The sequence below is a fragment of the Carlito syrichta genome, unplaced genomic scaffold, assembly GCF_000164805.1.
Source record: "Carlito syrichta isolate Samal-C Ts95f unplaced genomic scaffold, Tarsius_syrichta-2.0.1 Scaffold314830, whole genome shotgun sequence".
NCBI classification, from domain to species: Eukaryota; Metazoa; Chordata; class Mammalia; order Primates; family Tarsiidae; genus Carlito; species Carlito syrichta.
Window position 1 is genome coordinate 101,404 of NW_007258926.1, and position 16,150 is coordinate 117,553.

Below are 16,150 nucleotides of genomic sequence, written 5' to 3' on the forward strand. Positions count from 1 at the left end.
ACCCGCGGGCTCAGGCAATCCACTCACCTCAGCCTCCCAAAGGCGTGAGATTACAGGCTGAGCCACCAAGCCCGGCTCAATAATGTCTTTTATAGACATTTTTTCTGGTCCAAGATCTAATCTAAGACCATTTGTTCGTTCATTGTCGTGTATCTTTAGAGTTCCTGTTTTTTGGTTTTTTTTTAGGATGGAGTCTCTTCATGTTGCTCAGGTTAGTCTTGAACTCCTGGCCTCAAGTGATCCTCCCACCCCAGCCCCACAAAGTGCTGGGATTACAGACATGAGCCACCCCTCCTGGCCTAGTATCCCTGTTTTTTACATTTAAAAAAATTACATAAAATTATCCTTTTCACCATGACTTACAGTTCTGTGTTTGGGAAGTGCTCACTGTGTATGCACCTGTCATCACCAGGCATCTCGGGAACTCTTTCACCTCCTCCAACTGAAATGCGGCCCAGGAAGCACTGACTCTCAGCCCTGGGCCACCATTATCCCGCTTGCTGTCCCTGCAAATGTGACCATTCATGGGAGCCTCATCTAAGTGGACACACACAGCACTTACCCTTTGGTGACTGTCCTATTCCATGCAGCGTGGCACCCTCAAAGTTTAGCCTATTGAACATGTGTCCAAGTCTCCGTCCTTTTTAGGGCTGAATGACAGTACGTTGTGCGGATCTGCCGTATTTGGTTTATCTTGTCATTGTGGTTGGACACTGGGTCGCTTCACCTTTGGGCTCGTCTGAATAATGCTACTGTGGGTAAATGAGTGTGAGTAAATGTCTCTTCAAGTCCTTTTTCCCCCTAACCTGACATTCTGGACATATAAGTCCTTGTTTTCGTTTCTTTTGGGTGTATGCCCAGAAGTGGAATTATTGGATCAAATGGTCATTCTATTTTTAATATTTTAAGGAACTACAGTAACTGTTTCCACAGTGACCACACCATTTTAAATTCCCATCGACAGTGTACAAGAGTTCTGATTTCTTTTTTTTTTTTGAGTCGGAGTCTCACTCTGTCACCCAGACTGAAGTGCAGTGGCTGCTCCCGGCCACCGTAGCCTCGACCTGCTGGGCTCCGGGAATCCTTCCGCCTCAGCCTTCCAAGCAGCTGGAACTACAGGTGCGCACTACCACGCCCGGCTAATTTTTGATTTATTGTAGCGATGAGGTCTCGCCAAGTTGCCCAGGCGGGTCTCGAACCCGCAGGCTCAGGCAATCCACTCACTTCGGCCTCCCAAAGCGTGGGATTACAGGCTGAGCCACCAAGCCCAGCCAACTTTTGCATATTATGAATAATGTTGCTGTGAACATTTGCATGGAAGTTCGTGTGTGGATGTTTTCACTTTCTTGGGTATATAAGGGTGGAATTGCTGGACTATATGACAACTCCTCCATATTGAACTTTTTAAAGAATTTCCAAACTGTTTTGCACAATGTTGCACCATTCTGAATTCCCACCAGCAATGTAGGAGGGTTCCAATATTTCTGCTTTCTCACCAACACTTGTTGTCTTTGTTTTAGAGACAGAGTCTCATTGTGTTGCCCAGGACTCAAATTTCTGGGCTTTCGTAGTCCTTCCACCTTGCTCTCCATAGTCAGAACTGATTCTAGCTATTTTATTGGGTGTGAGGTGATATCCCATTGTGGTTTTGATTTGCCATTCCCTAATGACTAATGACATTGGATAATTTTTCATATGCTTATTGAAGTTTTTTTTTGAGTTGGAGTCTCACGCTATGGCCCAGGCTGGAGTGCAGTGGCACACTCACAGCCACCCCAGCGTCAACCTGCTGGGCTCCGGCGATCCTTCCGCCTCAGCCTTCCAAGTAGCTGGAACTACAGGCGCGCGCTACCACGCCCGGCTCATTTTTGATTTATTGTAGAGACGAGGTTTCGCCAAGTTGCCTGGGCGGGTCTTGAACCCGTGGGCTCAGGCAGTCCACTCACCTCAGCCTCCCAAAGCGCAGGATTACAGGTTGAGCCACGGAGCTCGGCCAGTTCTTTTCACTTTCTTGATTGTTCCTTAAAGCACAGATGTTTTTAACTTTGATGAAGATTTGTTTATCTATTTTTTTCTTTGGTTGCTTGTGGTTTTGGAGAAAGAAACCATTGAATCCAAGAAACCATTGCCTAATCCAAGATCATGAAGATTTACATTTATGCTTTCTTCTAAGGAATTTTTTTTTCTTTCTTTCTTTCTTTTTTTTTTGAGTCAGAGTCTCATTCTGTCACCCAGGTTGAAGTGCAGTGGCACTATCACAGCTACTGCAGCCTTGACCCGCTGGGCTCAGATGGTCCTTCTGCCTCAGCCTTGCAAGTAGCTGGGACTACAGGTTTGTGCCACCATGCCTGGCTAATCTTTTTGATTTATTGTAGAGATGAGGACTTACCGAGTTGTCCAGGCTGGTCTCGAACCCAGGGCTCAGGCATTCCTCTCGCTTCCACCTCCCAAAGTGCTGGGATTACAGGCTGGGCCACCACACCTGACCTAGTTGTAGCTTTTAAGTGTACATCTTTATTTTATTTTTTGAGTAGAAGTCTCACTGTCGCCCAGGCTGAAGTGCAGTGGCATGCTCACGGCCACTGCAGCCTCCACTTCCTGGGCTCAGGTGATCCTTCTGCTTCAGCATTCCAAGTAGCTGGAACTACAGGCTTGCACTACCATGTCTGGTTAATTCTTTTTGTTTTTTTTTTTTTGGTTTATTGTAGATGCGAGGTCTTGCCAAGTTGCCCAGGCTGGTCTCGAACCCCTAGACTCAGGCAATTCTCTCACCTCCACCTCCCAAAGTGCTGCGATTACAGGCGTGAGCCACCGTGTCCGGCTAAGTGTACGTCTTTAACCCACATGAGCTAACTTTGTGTGTGTTGTGAGATAAGGATCCAGTCATCCCAGCACTGTTTGTTGAGACTTCTTTCCTCACTGACTTAATTTGACACCATTGTTGAAAATCAGTTGTCCATTCATGTATGGGTTTTGGACTCTCAGTTCTGGTTCTTCATTGATTGATACACATGTCTATCACGATCCTGATTACTTTAGTTTGTAGTAAGTTTTGACGTTGGGATGTGTGTCATCCAACTTTGTTCTTCTTCTTCAAGACCATTTTGGCTACTCAGGGTCCCTTACATTTCCACATGAATTTTTGCAAGCGCTTGTCAATTTCTGCGGCAAAGGGAGCTGGGATTTTGAGAAGGGTTGTGTTGAATCTGTAGGTTAGTTTGGGGGCAGTAATACCGTCTTCAGAATACTAAGTCTTCTAATCGATGAACATGACATGCCCTTCCATTTACTTATGTCTTTAACATTTTCTTTCAGTGATTTTTTTTGTAGCTTCCAGTGTGCAAATCTTCTTTTGTTAAATTTACTCCTAAGAATTTCATTTAAATTTTATTTTTTGTAGAGACGAGGTCTCACTATGTTGCCCAGGGTGGTCTCAAACTCCTGGGCTCGGCAGTCCTCCTGCTTTGGCCTTCTGAAGTGCTGGGATCACAGGTGTGAGCCACTGTGCTGGCCTATTTCATTTTTTTGATGCTATTGTACTTGGAATTGTTTTCTTAATTTTATTTTCAGAGTGTTCGTTGGTAGTTGAGCTGTTTTTACGCAGAACACCTCTGACACCAAATATGTGCGTTTTTAACCTCACACCGACCAGTTCCTCAACTTTTTGGATACCAACTGGAACTCATTTCAATTCAATTCTGACACTGCCTGGCGTTAGCATCAGACTCCACGGGTTTGGGGCTCAGTCCCACAAGACCGCTCTCATTTCAGACTCCCCCTGAAGTATTGAGTCCCCAGGCTACCCACACTTCTGTCCAACTTTGGTACAAATGGGGGTTCCCATAAACCTCTCCCTATTGGGTAATTTGCTAGAACAGCTCTCAGAAGTCAGAGAAACAGATGAGTTACTGCTGCAGGCTCATTATACAGGCTGTATCTCAGGACAGACAAATGACAGCAACGCACGGGGCAGGGTGCCGGCAGGAGAGCACGGAGCTTCCATGCTCGCTCCAGGGTAGCCACCTCCCAGTTCGTGATGTGCTCACCAGCCTTCGGCTCTTGAAACCCTGCCGCCCGGGGTTCTTCGCGGAGGCTTCGTGCGTAGGTGTGACAGAGTAAACCACGGGCTGTGGAGACCAGCACAGCCTGCAGCCCCTCTCCCGCTCAGAGCTGGGCGTTGGGGCTGGGACTGAAAGTCCAACCCTGCAATCCTGTCTGGATCTTTCTGGTGCCCAACCCTGGTCCGGAAGCTATCTAAGGGCCCCCACCCACCAGTCATCTCATCAGCATACAAATTACATTCTTATCGCTCTGGAGATTCAGAGTTTTAGGAGCTGTGTGCCAGGAACTAAGGACAAAGACCAAGCCTGTGTTTTTTATTCTAACACAGTAGTATATAGAAATGCAGCTGCGTTCCATACATGGATGGTGCACATAGCAACCTTGTTGAGTTCCTTTACTGGTTCTAATAGTCTCTAGTACATACCTTATGGTTTCCTTTTTTTTTCTCTTTTGAGTGAGAGTCCCATTCTGTCACCCAGGCTGGAGTTCAGTGGCACGCTCATGGTCACTGCAGCCTTGACCTGCTGGGCTCAGGTGATCCTTCTGCCTCAGCCTTCCAAGTAGCTGGAACCACAGACGCACACCACCACGCCTGGGTCATTTTTTAATTTTTCTGTAGAGATGGGGTCCACCAAGTTGCCCAGGCTGGTCTCGGACCCCTGGACTCAAGCAGTCCTCTCACCTCCACCTCCCAAAGTGCTGGAATTATAGGCGTAAGCCACTGTGCCCGGTCTTTATTTTTTGAGTTGGAGTCTCACCTGTCGCCCAGGCTGGAGTGCAGTGGCATGCTCACGACCACCACAGCCTTGACCTGTTGGGCTCCGGCGATCCTTCCGCCTCAACCTTCCACGTAGCTGGAACTACAGGCCTGCGCCACCATTCCTGGCTGAATTTTTTGATTTATTGTAGAGATGAGGTCTCACCATGTTGTCCAGGCTGGTCTCGAACCCCTCGGCTCAGGCAATCCTCTTGCCCCTGCCTCCCAAGTGCTGGGATTATAGGTGTGAGCCACCGTGCTCACTGCCTCCCAATTTTTCACACATCTCTATCAATATAATGCTCACTTAGATTTAGAAAGCTTATTTCTTGTCAGATCCCAGTTACAATCACAGCAGGCTTGAATATAAAGCGCTCCCTTTCTGTTTTTTCCCTGCTTCGCCCTTGGAATGTGCCCCACCACTTTGCTGCTGCTTACACCTTCAGGTGTATTTGGAGGACCCACCTCCTCAACCAGGCTCATCATCCACCTGTTGGGAAACCATAACCAGGGCCCGACCTGCCCAGAGCTTTGGAAGACCACCAGACGGTCTCAGGTTGGTGAGGGGCTACTGGCCTCAGGTAACGAGAATGATTTCTTTCTTTCTTTCTTTCTTTTTTTGAGTTGGAGTCTCACTCTGTCACCCAGACTGGAGTGAAGTGACCGCTCCCGGCCACTGCAGCCTCGACCTACTGGGCTCTGGCGATCCTTCCACCTCAGCCTTCCACATAGCTGGAACTACAGGCGCGCGCTACCACGCCCGGCTAATTTTTGATTTATTGTAGAGATGAGGTCTCGCCAAGTTGCCTGGGCGCTTCTCGAACCCGCGGGCTCAGGCAATCCACTCACCTTAGTCTCCCAAACTGCTGGGATTACAGGCTGAGCCACCGAGCCTAGTTGAGAATGATTTCTTAAAACTCAACCTATATAATCCCTTGACTCCTTTGTTCTGGGAGACAGTGGTTTTCACAACATTAGCCTAACTCGTAAGTCCCTTTACCTGACAAAAAATAAATCTCTTCTCCCAACTTGCTGCCTTTTGAACTCACTGGATCACTACCACTGGGTCACAGCTGGATAGGTGGTGCCCAAACACGGTCCCTGGCTGCCACCTGCAGTGTGACTTTGAATGGACGGGTGTGGGGACAGCCTTGGCTCATCCTGTTCTCAGGGTTTGGAGACAGCCTTGGAGAGTCTGATCTCAGGGTATTGGGACAACCTTGGGTGGTTCTGATCTTGGGGTGCGAGGACAGCTTTGGCTCATCCTGATCTCAGAGTGCTGGGACAGCTTAGGCTTGTCCTGATCTTGGGGTGCAGGAACAGCCTTGGCTAATCCTGATCTCAGGGTGTGGGGACAGCCTAGGTTCGTCCTGATCTCAGGATACAGGAACAGCCTTGGCTCGTCCTGATCTTGGGGTGCGGGGACAGCCTTGGCGCGTCCTGATCTTGGGGTGTGGGGACAGCCTTGGTGCGTCCTGATCTTGGGATGCGGGGACAGCCTTGTCTCGCCCTGACCTCAGGGTGCTGGGGCAGCCTTGGCTTGTCCTGATCTTGGGATGTGGGGCCCATTTTCGCTCGTTCTGATCTCAGGGTGTGAGAACTTTGGTTCGCCCTGATGTTGGGGTGTGGGGACAACCTTGGCTCGTCCTGATCTCGGGGTAGGGGAGAGCCTCGACTTGCCCTGATCTCAGGGTGTGGGGGCAGCCTTGGATCGTCCTGATCTCAGGGGAGCTTTCAGCATTGCACCATGAAATCTCGTGTTACCTGTGGGTTTTTGTAGATGTCCTTTCCTGCTGGAGAATGTTCTCTTCTTTCTAGGACGTTGAGTGTTTTTACCATGAGAGGGTGCTGGGTTTTGTCAAATGCTTCTTCTGTGTCTACTGACAAGTCTTTAATTTGGAACTGTTTGTTAGCTTTTCTTTGTCCTTCCTAACAGTGACAGCTTTGGAGTCTAGTGGGTCACTTGTGTGTGCTTGTGGTGACTTTCGACAGGAACACCACGGAGGACGCTACAGAATGTCAGTCGTCCCACCCTGGCGAAGTTAACTCGACTACCTGGTTAAGTCAGTGTCTACCAGATTTATCCATCATGAGTGACTACTTTTTCCTTTTCTTTTTTTTTTTTTTTTTGAGTTGGAGTCTCACTCGGTCGCCCAGACTGGAGTGCAGAGGCCGCTCCCGGCCACCGCAGCCTCGACCTGCTGGGCTCCGGCGATCCTTCCGCCTCAGCCTTCCAAGTAGCTGGAACTACAGGCACGCACTACCACGCCCGGCTAATAATTTTTTGATTTGTTGTAGAGATGAGGTCTCGCCAAGTTGCCCAGGCAGGTCTCGAACCCGTGGGCTCAGGCAATCCACTCACCTCAGCCTCCCAAAGGTGCGGGATTACAGGCTGAGACACCGAGCCCAGCTAATTTTTCCCCTTTCTAATCAGTGTCTTCATGAGTAAGTAATTTGTGAAGTGCTACTTTGGGCCTGTAACATTTTGTCAATGTCTTATCAATGTCTCACCCAATACGTCGAACGTCCTTGTTTCCGCTGTTGTGGCGTGTGCTGATTGGTGTTTTCTGACGCCTTCTAATTCCTACTTGTATTAGCTGGTGGACGACTTCTATTTGAAATCACTTGCTAGACATCTGGGTGGGCATGGTGAGTGGGAACGCTGGAGGTCGGGGAAGATGCGGGTCATGGATGCAGACATGGACTTGACTGTCTCCAGAAAGTTAAAGCCATAAGATAGCTGAGGGTCCCCAAGGACCCATGTCCCCTGTTAGCCACACTGGCTTCACTGGGCGTGGGCTCTGCTGACACATTTTGGAGCTAAACCCTGGACCATGAGAGGACCATGGCTCCATGGAGGCTGGGACTGGGCGCCCTGTTTATAGGAGGCGGGGTTCTGTGGCAGGAAATGTCTTACTCCCTGTAAAGATGGTCCTTGTTAAAGCCTTACTTCTGAACTTGGCATTCAAGGCCTGTCGGGCTCTGCCACCTTCTCAAGCAGCAGCACAGCCTCACATCTCTGCCTCTGTGCTCACTTTGCCTTTCACTGCCACAGCTTGGAGAACGCTGTGCATCCTTCAAAACCCAGCTCTAATATTGCTTACTCTTTGAGGTACCTCATCCCAGAGTCCTTTTATTAGGAAACAGTTCCTTAGGCGCTACTCTGTGCCAGGCCCTGGGACCTGGCGAAAAGACTCAATTCCTGTCTCAGGAGCCTGCCATCTTCTGGGCAGAGACAGATGTTTACGTATAATCGCACAGGAAAAGGTTTCCTCACGCCAGTGACAGCAACAAAGAAAAGTAACGTGTGCTAGAAGTGTAGAACAGGGGCTGGTGCCGGCCCGGCCAGTCCGGTGGCCTGGAGGACTTCCCTGAGGAGAGGCCAACTGACCCGAGAGGAGGAGCAGGCGCTGCCTGCGGTGCTGGGAGGCCGGGGTGCTGGAGCCAGGCCCCACGGAGCGAGGGCAGAGCGCAGGGCGGGGCTCCCCCCGGACGGGTGGATGGGGCCTCCTAGGCCGAGGTGAGGGGGCAGTGAGCAGGCTGAGAGGGTTCCAGCAGCCTGACAGGCGTTCTGAAGAGCCCCGGGGCGGCCATACGGAAGGGCGGGGGGATGGAGGAGACCCCGCTGGCCCCGCAGCTCAGCCTCCATTCAGACGCACAGGAGACACGACTGCAACCTCGCTCCGCTGCTGTGGGGGTAACCCTGTCCCAGCAGGTCTGTCCTCCACAGCGCTGGCCCACGTGGGCTCCATGTGGTCCTTGGCCCTCGGGCCCTGGCGGCAATGGCTTCGTCCTGCTGTCCGCCCGTAAGGCCTCTGGGCCGGTGCTGCTCCTGGCACTGGTTGGGCCTCTTCTGTGCCCTCCAGGCCATGGGGTGGGGACGTGCAAGACCATGAGCGCCGGAACCTGCGCAGCTTCGGATCCAGGAGGAGGCCTGAGACCCGTGGGGGGCCTGCAGACTCCGTCCCGTGCCTCCGCCCTGGCCACCTGCAGCCTCCAGGAGGGTGCTTCCTGTCCACCACTGTCCCGATCCTGTTCCCTCAGGACGAGGCTTTGGAAAGGCCAGAGCTGAGGACTTTTCCTCGCTTCCCTGGAAGCGGCTGTCAGCCTTTCCCTGAAGTGACAGTGCCTCCCTGATGGAACAGGAGGGCACAGGAGGCGGGACAGTTGTATTTTTTTTTTTTGAGTTGGAGTCTCACTCAGTCACCCAGACTGGAGTGCAGTGGCCGCTCCTGGCCACCGCAGCCTCGCCTGTGGGCATTCAAGTAGCCGACAGTTGTATTTTTGTCCCAACCATTTCATCTGAATCCGGTCATGAGAACAGAGATACACCCAAATCACGTGACATTCTATAAGGTGCTTGGATACATCAAAAATGTCAACATCTTGACAACACAAAAAAGGTTGAGGAAGTCTTTTTGATTCGGATAGACTAGAGAGACGGGGAACTGAATGCAGTGACCAGTCCTCAGGGGGATCCTGGGTGTTAAAGAGCCCGAGAGACAGTCCTGGGGCAGCTGGAGCATGGACTGTGCTTCAGGCAACATCAGTGCTGGGCATCGCATGCCCTCCTGGCGAGGCAGTTGCTCCCTGGAATATTCTCGCGAAGTTGAGGGTGAAAATGGCATGTGGTCACACAGGGCTGTCCTTACTCTTAGGAGTTGCCCGACGTGTTCTGGAGAGAAATACCACAGCACACGCCACCGACATTCAAATGGTTTGGGGCAGCTGCATGCATGAGTATCCAAGAGGCGTAACGCGAGTCAGGCGAGCAGCTGGCGGCTGGAAACCCTGGCCAACAGACACGTGGTGTCCCTCATACTGCTGCACCAGCTCAGGCAGAGGAGCACCTCCATGCTGTGCCAGGAGGGTGGGGAGGGCCCAGATTCTGCTCGACACCCCACCTGCCTCTGCAGGACCCTTCCTGGGAGGTCCCTCCTCCGCACAGCAGAAACAGGCTCTGCAGGGCCAGGGTCCACACCTGGTTCCCAGGGCCTCTGGGGCAGAGCTGAGCTGTTAGCAAGGGTGGCTCTTGTGCTCCCTGCATTCACCCACATTTCTGGGTGTCTGGATCACAGCCGACGTGACTTCACTTACCCTTCAAGTCACTTCAAGTCGCTCTCAGCTAGACCTCAGGGCAGGAGAGGTACAAGGAAGGTGCCAGCCCCGGGAGTTAATCAGAGCTACCTGTGGTCACCGGCACGCTCAGTTGACACTAACAGAGGTGTCCTGGGATTCAAGCACCAGGGCTGCTCCAAGCATAGGGGTCCGGCCACATGGTGGGGTGGGCCTGTGGGGCCCAACTCCTGAGAAGGCAGGGCCCAAGCATCCCCTCAGGCCCGCAGGCACGGGCACCTGGCTGGGTCGGGCCAAGGGAGGGGATGGTGTGTCGGCTCAGAGCCTGGCCCTAGAACTGAGAGGCACGCTCCTGCCATGGGGGCTGGGATCTCCTGTTCCTTCTGCCTGGGAAGCCCTTGCCCTGGCTGCCGCCCCGGCACGCCATCCCCACCCACTTGCAGGCTGGCTCCTGATCACTGTTTGGTTGCTGCCTCTTCCTCTACCTTCTGTGGTGAACCTGAACTCGACTGTGCCATGCTTACCATCTTCCTCACCAGATGGAGGCTCTGCTAGCATCTGCCAGGCCACACCTGGGCCTCCAGCCCGCTCAGTAGATGCATTCAATGCATGCAGCTACTGAGGCAGAAGCAGCTGTGGAGGACACTGAGCGTCCCACCCAGGAGGCTGCGTGGTCAGTCTGGGTCTTGGAGGGCAGGAATGCCGCTAGGCTGGCCTCTGCTGGCCTATCCTGGCTCCCGGCTCCCAAGCATTTACTTCTCCCAGAAGTGGCGAGACCAACAAGGCACACTTGCTTTCCAGATGAGGCAGCAGGCAGTTTTTGTGCCCACAGAGCAGGATCACAGAGCAGGATGCAGCAGAGCTGGGATCACGGCCTGCACTCATGTCAGCCTGTCTCCAGAGCGCGGCCTCTCATGAAGGGGTCTGGAGTGGTCTCCGGGGGTGTCGTGCCCACCCTCCTTACCCCCACCTGGCTCACCGCTGCAGTAACACCATGAGCCCTTGGTACACGTCACCTCATTTATTCTCACAACATGCCTGTGAGGTAGGGAGGGGCAGGGACTGTCCCCATTTTACAGAGGAGGAAGTTGAGGCACACAGAGGTCAAGTGACTTGCCCAAGGTCACAGACAGCGGCCAAGCTGGAATGGGCCCAGAGCAGGCCCTGGTTCACCTGGGGGGGCTCCGCCTGCAGCAAGCGCCGGACAAGAGGACATCTCCAATGCCACCAAGTCGTATACACAGTATAGAGCAGCCCCTCACGGACTGAGCTCACTGCCGGGCCAGCCCTCGCCCTGCCCTCCCCCACCCCACCCTGCAGGCCCAGGCCATTGCAGCTCAGGGCTCATGACACCCTGGGGGTGGGGAAGGGGGCAGGAGAGAGAAAGAGGAGGATGACTGGGGTGAAAAAAAAGTAGAACAGAAAACTCAGAGACTGGGCAGATGGGCCCCTGGGGGCGGGGGAGACCAACAAAAAGAGGGCTGCTTACACACAAGGTATATATTTTTACACACACTTGTACACACACCTAGATATAGTACATGTAAAAATATATGCTATTCACACACCCGCCTCCTGCCAGGTGCCCCGAGAGCCAGCGGTGGCGCTGGTGGGCATGGGTGAGCAGATGGCGTTGGTTAAATATACACTCTAAGGTCTATGTGCATATGTACACATACATACAGACCCCACCGCCCGCCCTCGGGACTGTACACAGGCGTGGCTGAGGACAGAACCCTAGAAAATGGGGTCCTTCTCCCGAGTGCCCCTGGAAGCCACTCTGAGGCCTAGGTTTTGCTGCAGGAAGAAAGGGGTGGAGAGAAAAAAAAGGCGGGAGTCTGGAGGGTGGTAACTGTGGCTTTGTCTCATTTCCCCCTCAAAACTACAACCTTCCTCATCTGCTCAGAGGCAAGTCCTGCCTGGCACTGCCCAGGGCTGGCGGTGGCAGTGGCGGGGCTGCTCCTGTGAGGAGCCTCCGTCTGCGTGAGTGTGAGTGTGCGCACGAGACTGTGTGTGAGCCTGGGGTGGGGGTGCGTGTCCATCTCTCTGTCCCTGGGCCCTCAACTGCAGAAGGGGCTGAGACCCAGAAAGCCGCTCGCCATGACGGTGACCACTGTGTGAGCTCTGAAGGGAAAAGAGAAAAACGCAAGAATGAAAACTCCAAGGTCAGAGCAGGAGTAGCCGGGAAAAGAGGAAGGACATGGCAGGTGCCCAAGACTGCCCTGGGACGGTCATCATCTTGTAAACAAGCTAGCTGAGTTCTCACCAGACAGAACAAGTAAAAAGACCGCGGTCTGGAGGCTGGCCGGGGCTGCCGAGGTCCATCTAGTCCACCACGGCCGCAAGAGGAAAAAAAGGTTTCTAGTTTGTGGTTTTTGTTGACTTTGTGTGTGAAATCTTCATAACCTAAAGCTGGGAGGGACCCAAAAAAGCCAAATTGTGAGCCCTTGTATGCATCAATTTGAAAGTTGGCTCAGGGTCTCTAGACAGAACAACCATACTAAAGGTTGAGAAAGTCCTGTTTCATTTGCACAGAGTTTGTGTGTGTGTGTGTTTTTATGACTTCGAATGGTTTCCTTCCTCCTTGCAGTCTCAGAGCCTGGTCTGGGCCTCCGGGACATAAATCTCGATGCTGTCTGCGCTCTCCGTGGCCGAGTTCTGCCGCACGGACGCTGCCCGCTTGGCTGCCAGGAGTCTCTTGCGGGCCTCCTGCCGCTGCTTGTCCCCGGCGTCCGAGGTCTTGTCGCGGCTCACTGCCGGCTTGGATTTGGCTGGCTTCTTGGGGACTGGAGGGGGTGGTTTCTTCTCTTCCTTTAGTGAGACAGTGAGGAGGGAGGCAAAATAAAATAAAGGTGCCACATTTTGTGTGGCGCTGCTCCCATTAGGTGCCAGCAGCCGGGCTCCACCCCAGCCTCCCGCGCCGGGCACAAGCAACACACAGTTGGAATCAGGAAGCCACAGAAGCAATGATAGTGGGAAGAGCACAAGGCAGAGGAGCGAAAAGCAAGCTTAGAGTCCTGATACATTCTAGGGAAAGGACAGACCGACCACTGCTCCCACCCTTGACTTGAACCACTGGGTGCCTGAAGCTCAGGCAGGAACTAGCCAGAGACGGGACTTGAACTGAGGTCTTCTGACTCCAGACCACATTTCTCAGGCTGTTCTAGGGGGTTCGATCCAAGGGCATCATCCAGTAACCAGTAAGTGTCACAGAATTCTACTGGGTGACAGAGGGAGCCTGAGGGAAGAGGCAGAACAGCTCTGACTCTAACGCTCTGGGCAGCATGCTCCAGGGGAAGGGACCTCCTTGCTGCCTCCCGAGTTCCCACAGCCTATGGATTAGTGCTGGAGGCTGTGGGCACCTCTCCCAGGAACTCCCTCTTCTGAACGTGCGGGAAGGACGGCATGCTGTGGGGGCAGCCTCGACTACACTGAGCGAGCAGCATGCTGGACGGCTGCCAAGCATGAACCCCACGCGGTGATGGATGTGAGCCCCCAGCTCAAGACGACACACGGAGAAGGGAGCCAAGCAGCACTGACCGATGTGGGCAGCGTTATTGCCGACCAGGAATTTGTCCCTGGACTTCCCCTCCGCACTGCTCCATGCTCACCTTCCTCTTCTCCGGGGTCTCCACCAGCTGCCAGCTGTTGGCCTTGAGGTGGTAGAGTTCATCGAACTTCATGCTGATGTCCTCGATGGACAGCTGGAGCAGGTCCCAGAACCCTGCCAGGTCCTGGGCTGTTGGACGTGGGTTGGCATCAGGGTTCTGTGGGCCAGATGGGGTCAGTGTGGCTGGCAGGGCAGAGGCTCATCCTGCCCCCGCCCCAAGCATGGTGCCCTAGCCCTGCCCACACTGGGGGGGGGGTGTTGAGGACTAGTCCTGTCCCCTTGTTCCCAGTGTCTGGGTTGGTATCTGTCTGAATTTACAAAGCCAGTTGCTGGTCTTTGCTGGTCTTAATAGTGGAAATTCTTGGGGCCAGGGGATAATCCTGTGATGAGAGGAGGCACTGCACATCCATTGGACTGGAGTTCTTGTCAGGGCCACCACTGTAGGACTATGGGGAGGAAAGCGTTCGTGTCCCTGATGTATGCCAGGCAGAGAACTGTTCCCATTTTGCAGGGAATGAACAGAGGTGCTTGGTCATGGGCTCACAGGAAATGGAGAGAGGCCCAACTCACTCCCAGGTGGGTGTGGCCACAGAATCCATGTTGTTTGCCTCCTGCCATTCTGTGCCATGACAACATGACTCCCCAAGTCCCTGTAGGCCTCTGCTGCCTTCACCCTTGGATATGTAGTCCCTGGATGCAGGGGAGATGCCACAGGATGGGCTGCCGGGACTCCGTTCTGGCTCAGCAGGCAAGGTAAGGCATCATGAGCCACCACGCCTAGCGGGTGTAGTTCTTTAGTTTTTACCTTGAAGGTCTTAGGTATAGAACATATTTCATATAACTAGACCAGGGCTAACTGCCTTTTAGCAGTCATGGGGCTGTTTTCACATGGAGTTCGGTTTTCCATTTAAATGGTGTTAGAGCCAGGCTCAGTGGCTCAGCCTGTAATCCCAGCACTTTGGGAGGCTGAGGCGAGTGGATTGTCTGAGCCCATGGGTTCGAGACCAGCCCGGGCAACTTGGCAATACCTCGTCTCTACAATAAATAAGAAATTAGCCGAGCGTGGTAGCACGCGCCTGTACTTCTGGCTACTTGGAAGGTTGAGGAGGAAGGATCCCTGGAGCTCAGCAGGTAGATGCTGGGGTGAGTGTGCCACTGCACTCCAGCCTGGATAACCAAGTGAGATTCCAACTCAAAAAAAAAAATGGTGTTAGAAGTCTGCTAGGGCCACTCCCTTTTCTTATGCTGGATGCCAACACGCATTCCCCCTGTCCTTACAGCACCATGAGGAAGCAGGGTGGTCTCTGGGCTGTGGAGGGGGTCACAGAGATCAGAGGGGCTGGCAGGTACACAGGTCCCATCCAGCTAGGGCTCTGGCGGGCAGCCCAAGGCTAGAAGCCCGGCTATGGAGGAGGACAGTCACACTCACCAAGTTTTGCTCACAGAGGCCCCGGAACTGCTGGAATTTCTGGGACATCAGTAGCTGGGCACTGCCCACAGCACTGAGGACTTTTCCTAAGACTGAGAAAGAGAAGGTGGGAAGAGCCTGCTTTAGCAGGGCACAGGCTTGCTGGGATGAAAGGTGGTACCCAGTTCACGGCTTCACCTCCCCAGTCCCCCTTTAAGACAGAAATCATTACTGGATGATGGCAACGGGTCTGTCTCATTGAGAAAAATGCAAACAACATGAATTGAACCCTGTTATACAGTTCCTAAAGACACTTGATAGCAATGAATAGGAAAATCGAGCTTAAATGGAAAAATTTCCAGGAAAATATAAATCACCCCCATGAACTCAAGAAGAAATAGAAAATCTGATTAGACTAGTAAGCATTTTTTAGAAATTGAAGCAGAAATCATAAGCTTCCTAGAAAAAGAAACCAGGTCTAGGTAGTTTCACAGGTTTTTTATAAAACCTCTAAGGAACAAAAACCCAGTCTTACATAGTCCAGCTGTTCCAGAGATCAAATAAGCATGGACAACGACACAACTTATTTTAGGAGTCCCAAGAGCAGACAGGACATGCCAAGAACAGACCACTTTTACATTCATGTTTATGAAAGTCTTGAGTAAAACACAAGCAAATAGGACCTAACAGAAGGGTTGTAACAAATAAACGTCCCAACCATGAAGTATTTAACCCAGGAATACAAGATTGACCTTTTAGTATGACTCCCAGGTTAACCTGCTGGCATAAAGACAATCTGACCCATCCCAAGTCCCCTCAGAACTCACAGAAAAGCAAAGTAAACAATCATTTGAAATGCACAGTGCTTCTGCTTTTTTTTTTTTTTTTTTTTAAGTTGGAGTCTTACTCTGCCACCCAGGCTGGAGTGCAGTGGCATGCTCATGGCCACAGCAGCCTTGACTTGCTGGGCTCAGGTGATCCTTCCATCTCAGCCTTCCAAGTAGCTGGAACCACAGGCATGCGTCACCATGCCTGGCTAATTTTTTGATTTATTATAAGAGATAAGGTCTTGCCATGTTCCCTAGGCCGGCCTTGAACCTGTGGGCTCAGGCAATTCTCTCACCTCCACCTCTCAAAGTGCTGAGATTACAGGCATGAGACATTGTGCCCAGCTAAATGTACACTGTTTCTGATAAGACACTGAAGCAGCTGGGCTCGGTGGCTCAGCCTATAATCC

General features: G+C 52.5%; 1 protein-coding gene across 1 annotated transcript in view; it reads right to left on the reverse strand.

Moving 5' to 3' along the window:
• Positions 1-10,901: 10,901 nt before the first annotated feature.
• DLGAP4 (DLG associated protein 4) overlaps positions 10,902-16,150 on the reverse strand; it is a 137,292-nt gene continuing 132,043 nt past the window's right edge. The window contains exons 11-13 of the mRNA XM_021705925.1: positions 14,935-15,026; positions 13,507-13,662; positions 10,902-12,706 (exon numbers count right to left, since the gene is read on the reverse strand). Coding sequence (XP_021561600.1) covers positions 12,488-12,706; positions 13,507-13,662; positions 14,935-15,026 — 467 coding nt within the window. The 3' untranslated portion in view covers positions 10,902-12,487. The remainder of the gene's footprint in view (positions 12,707-13,506; positions 13,663-14,934; positions 15,027-16,150) is intronic.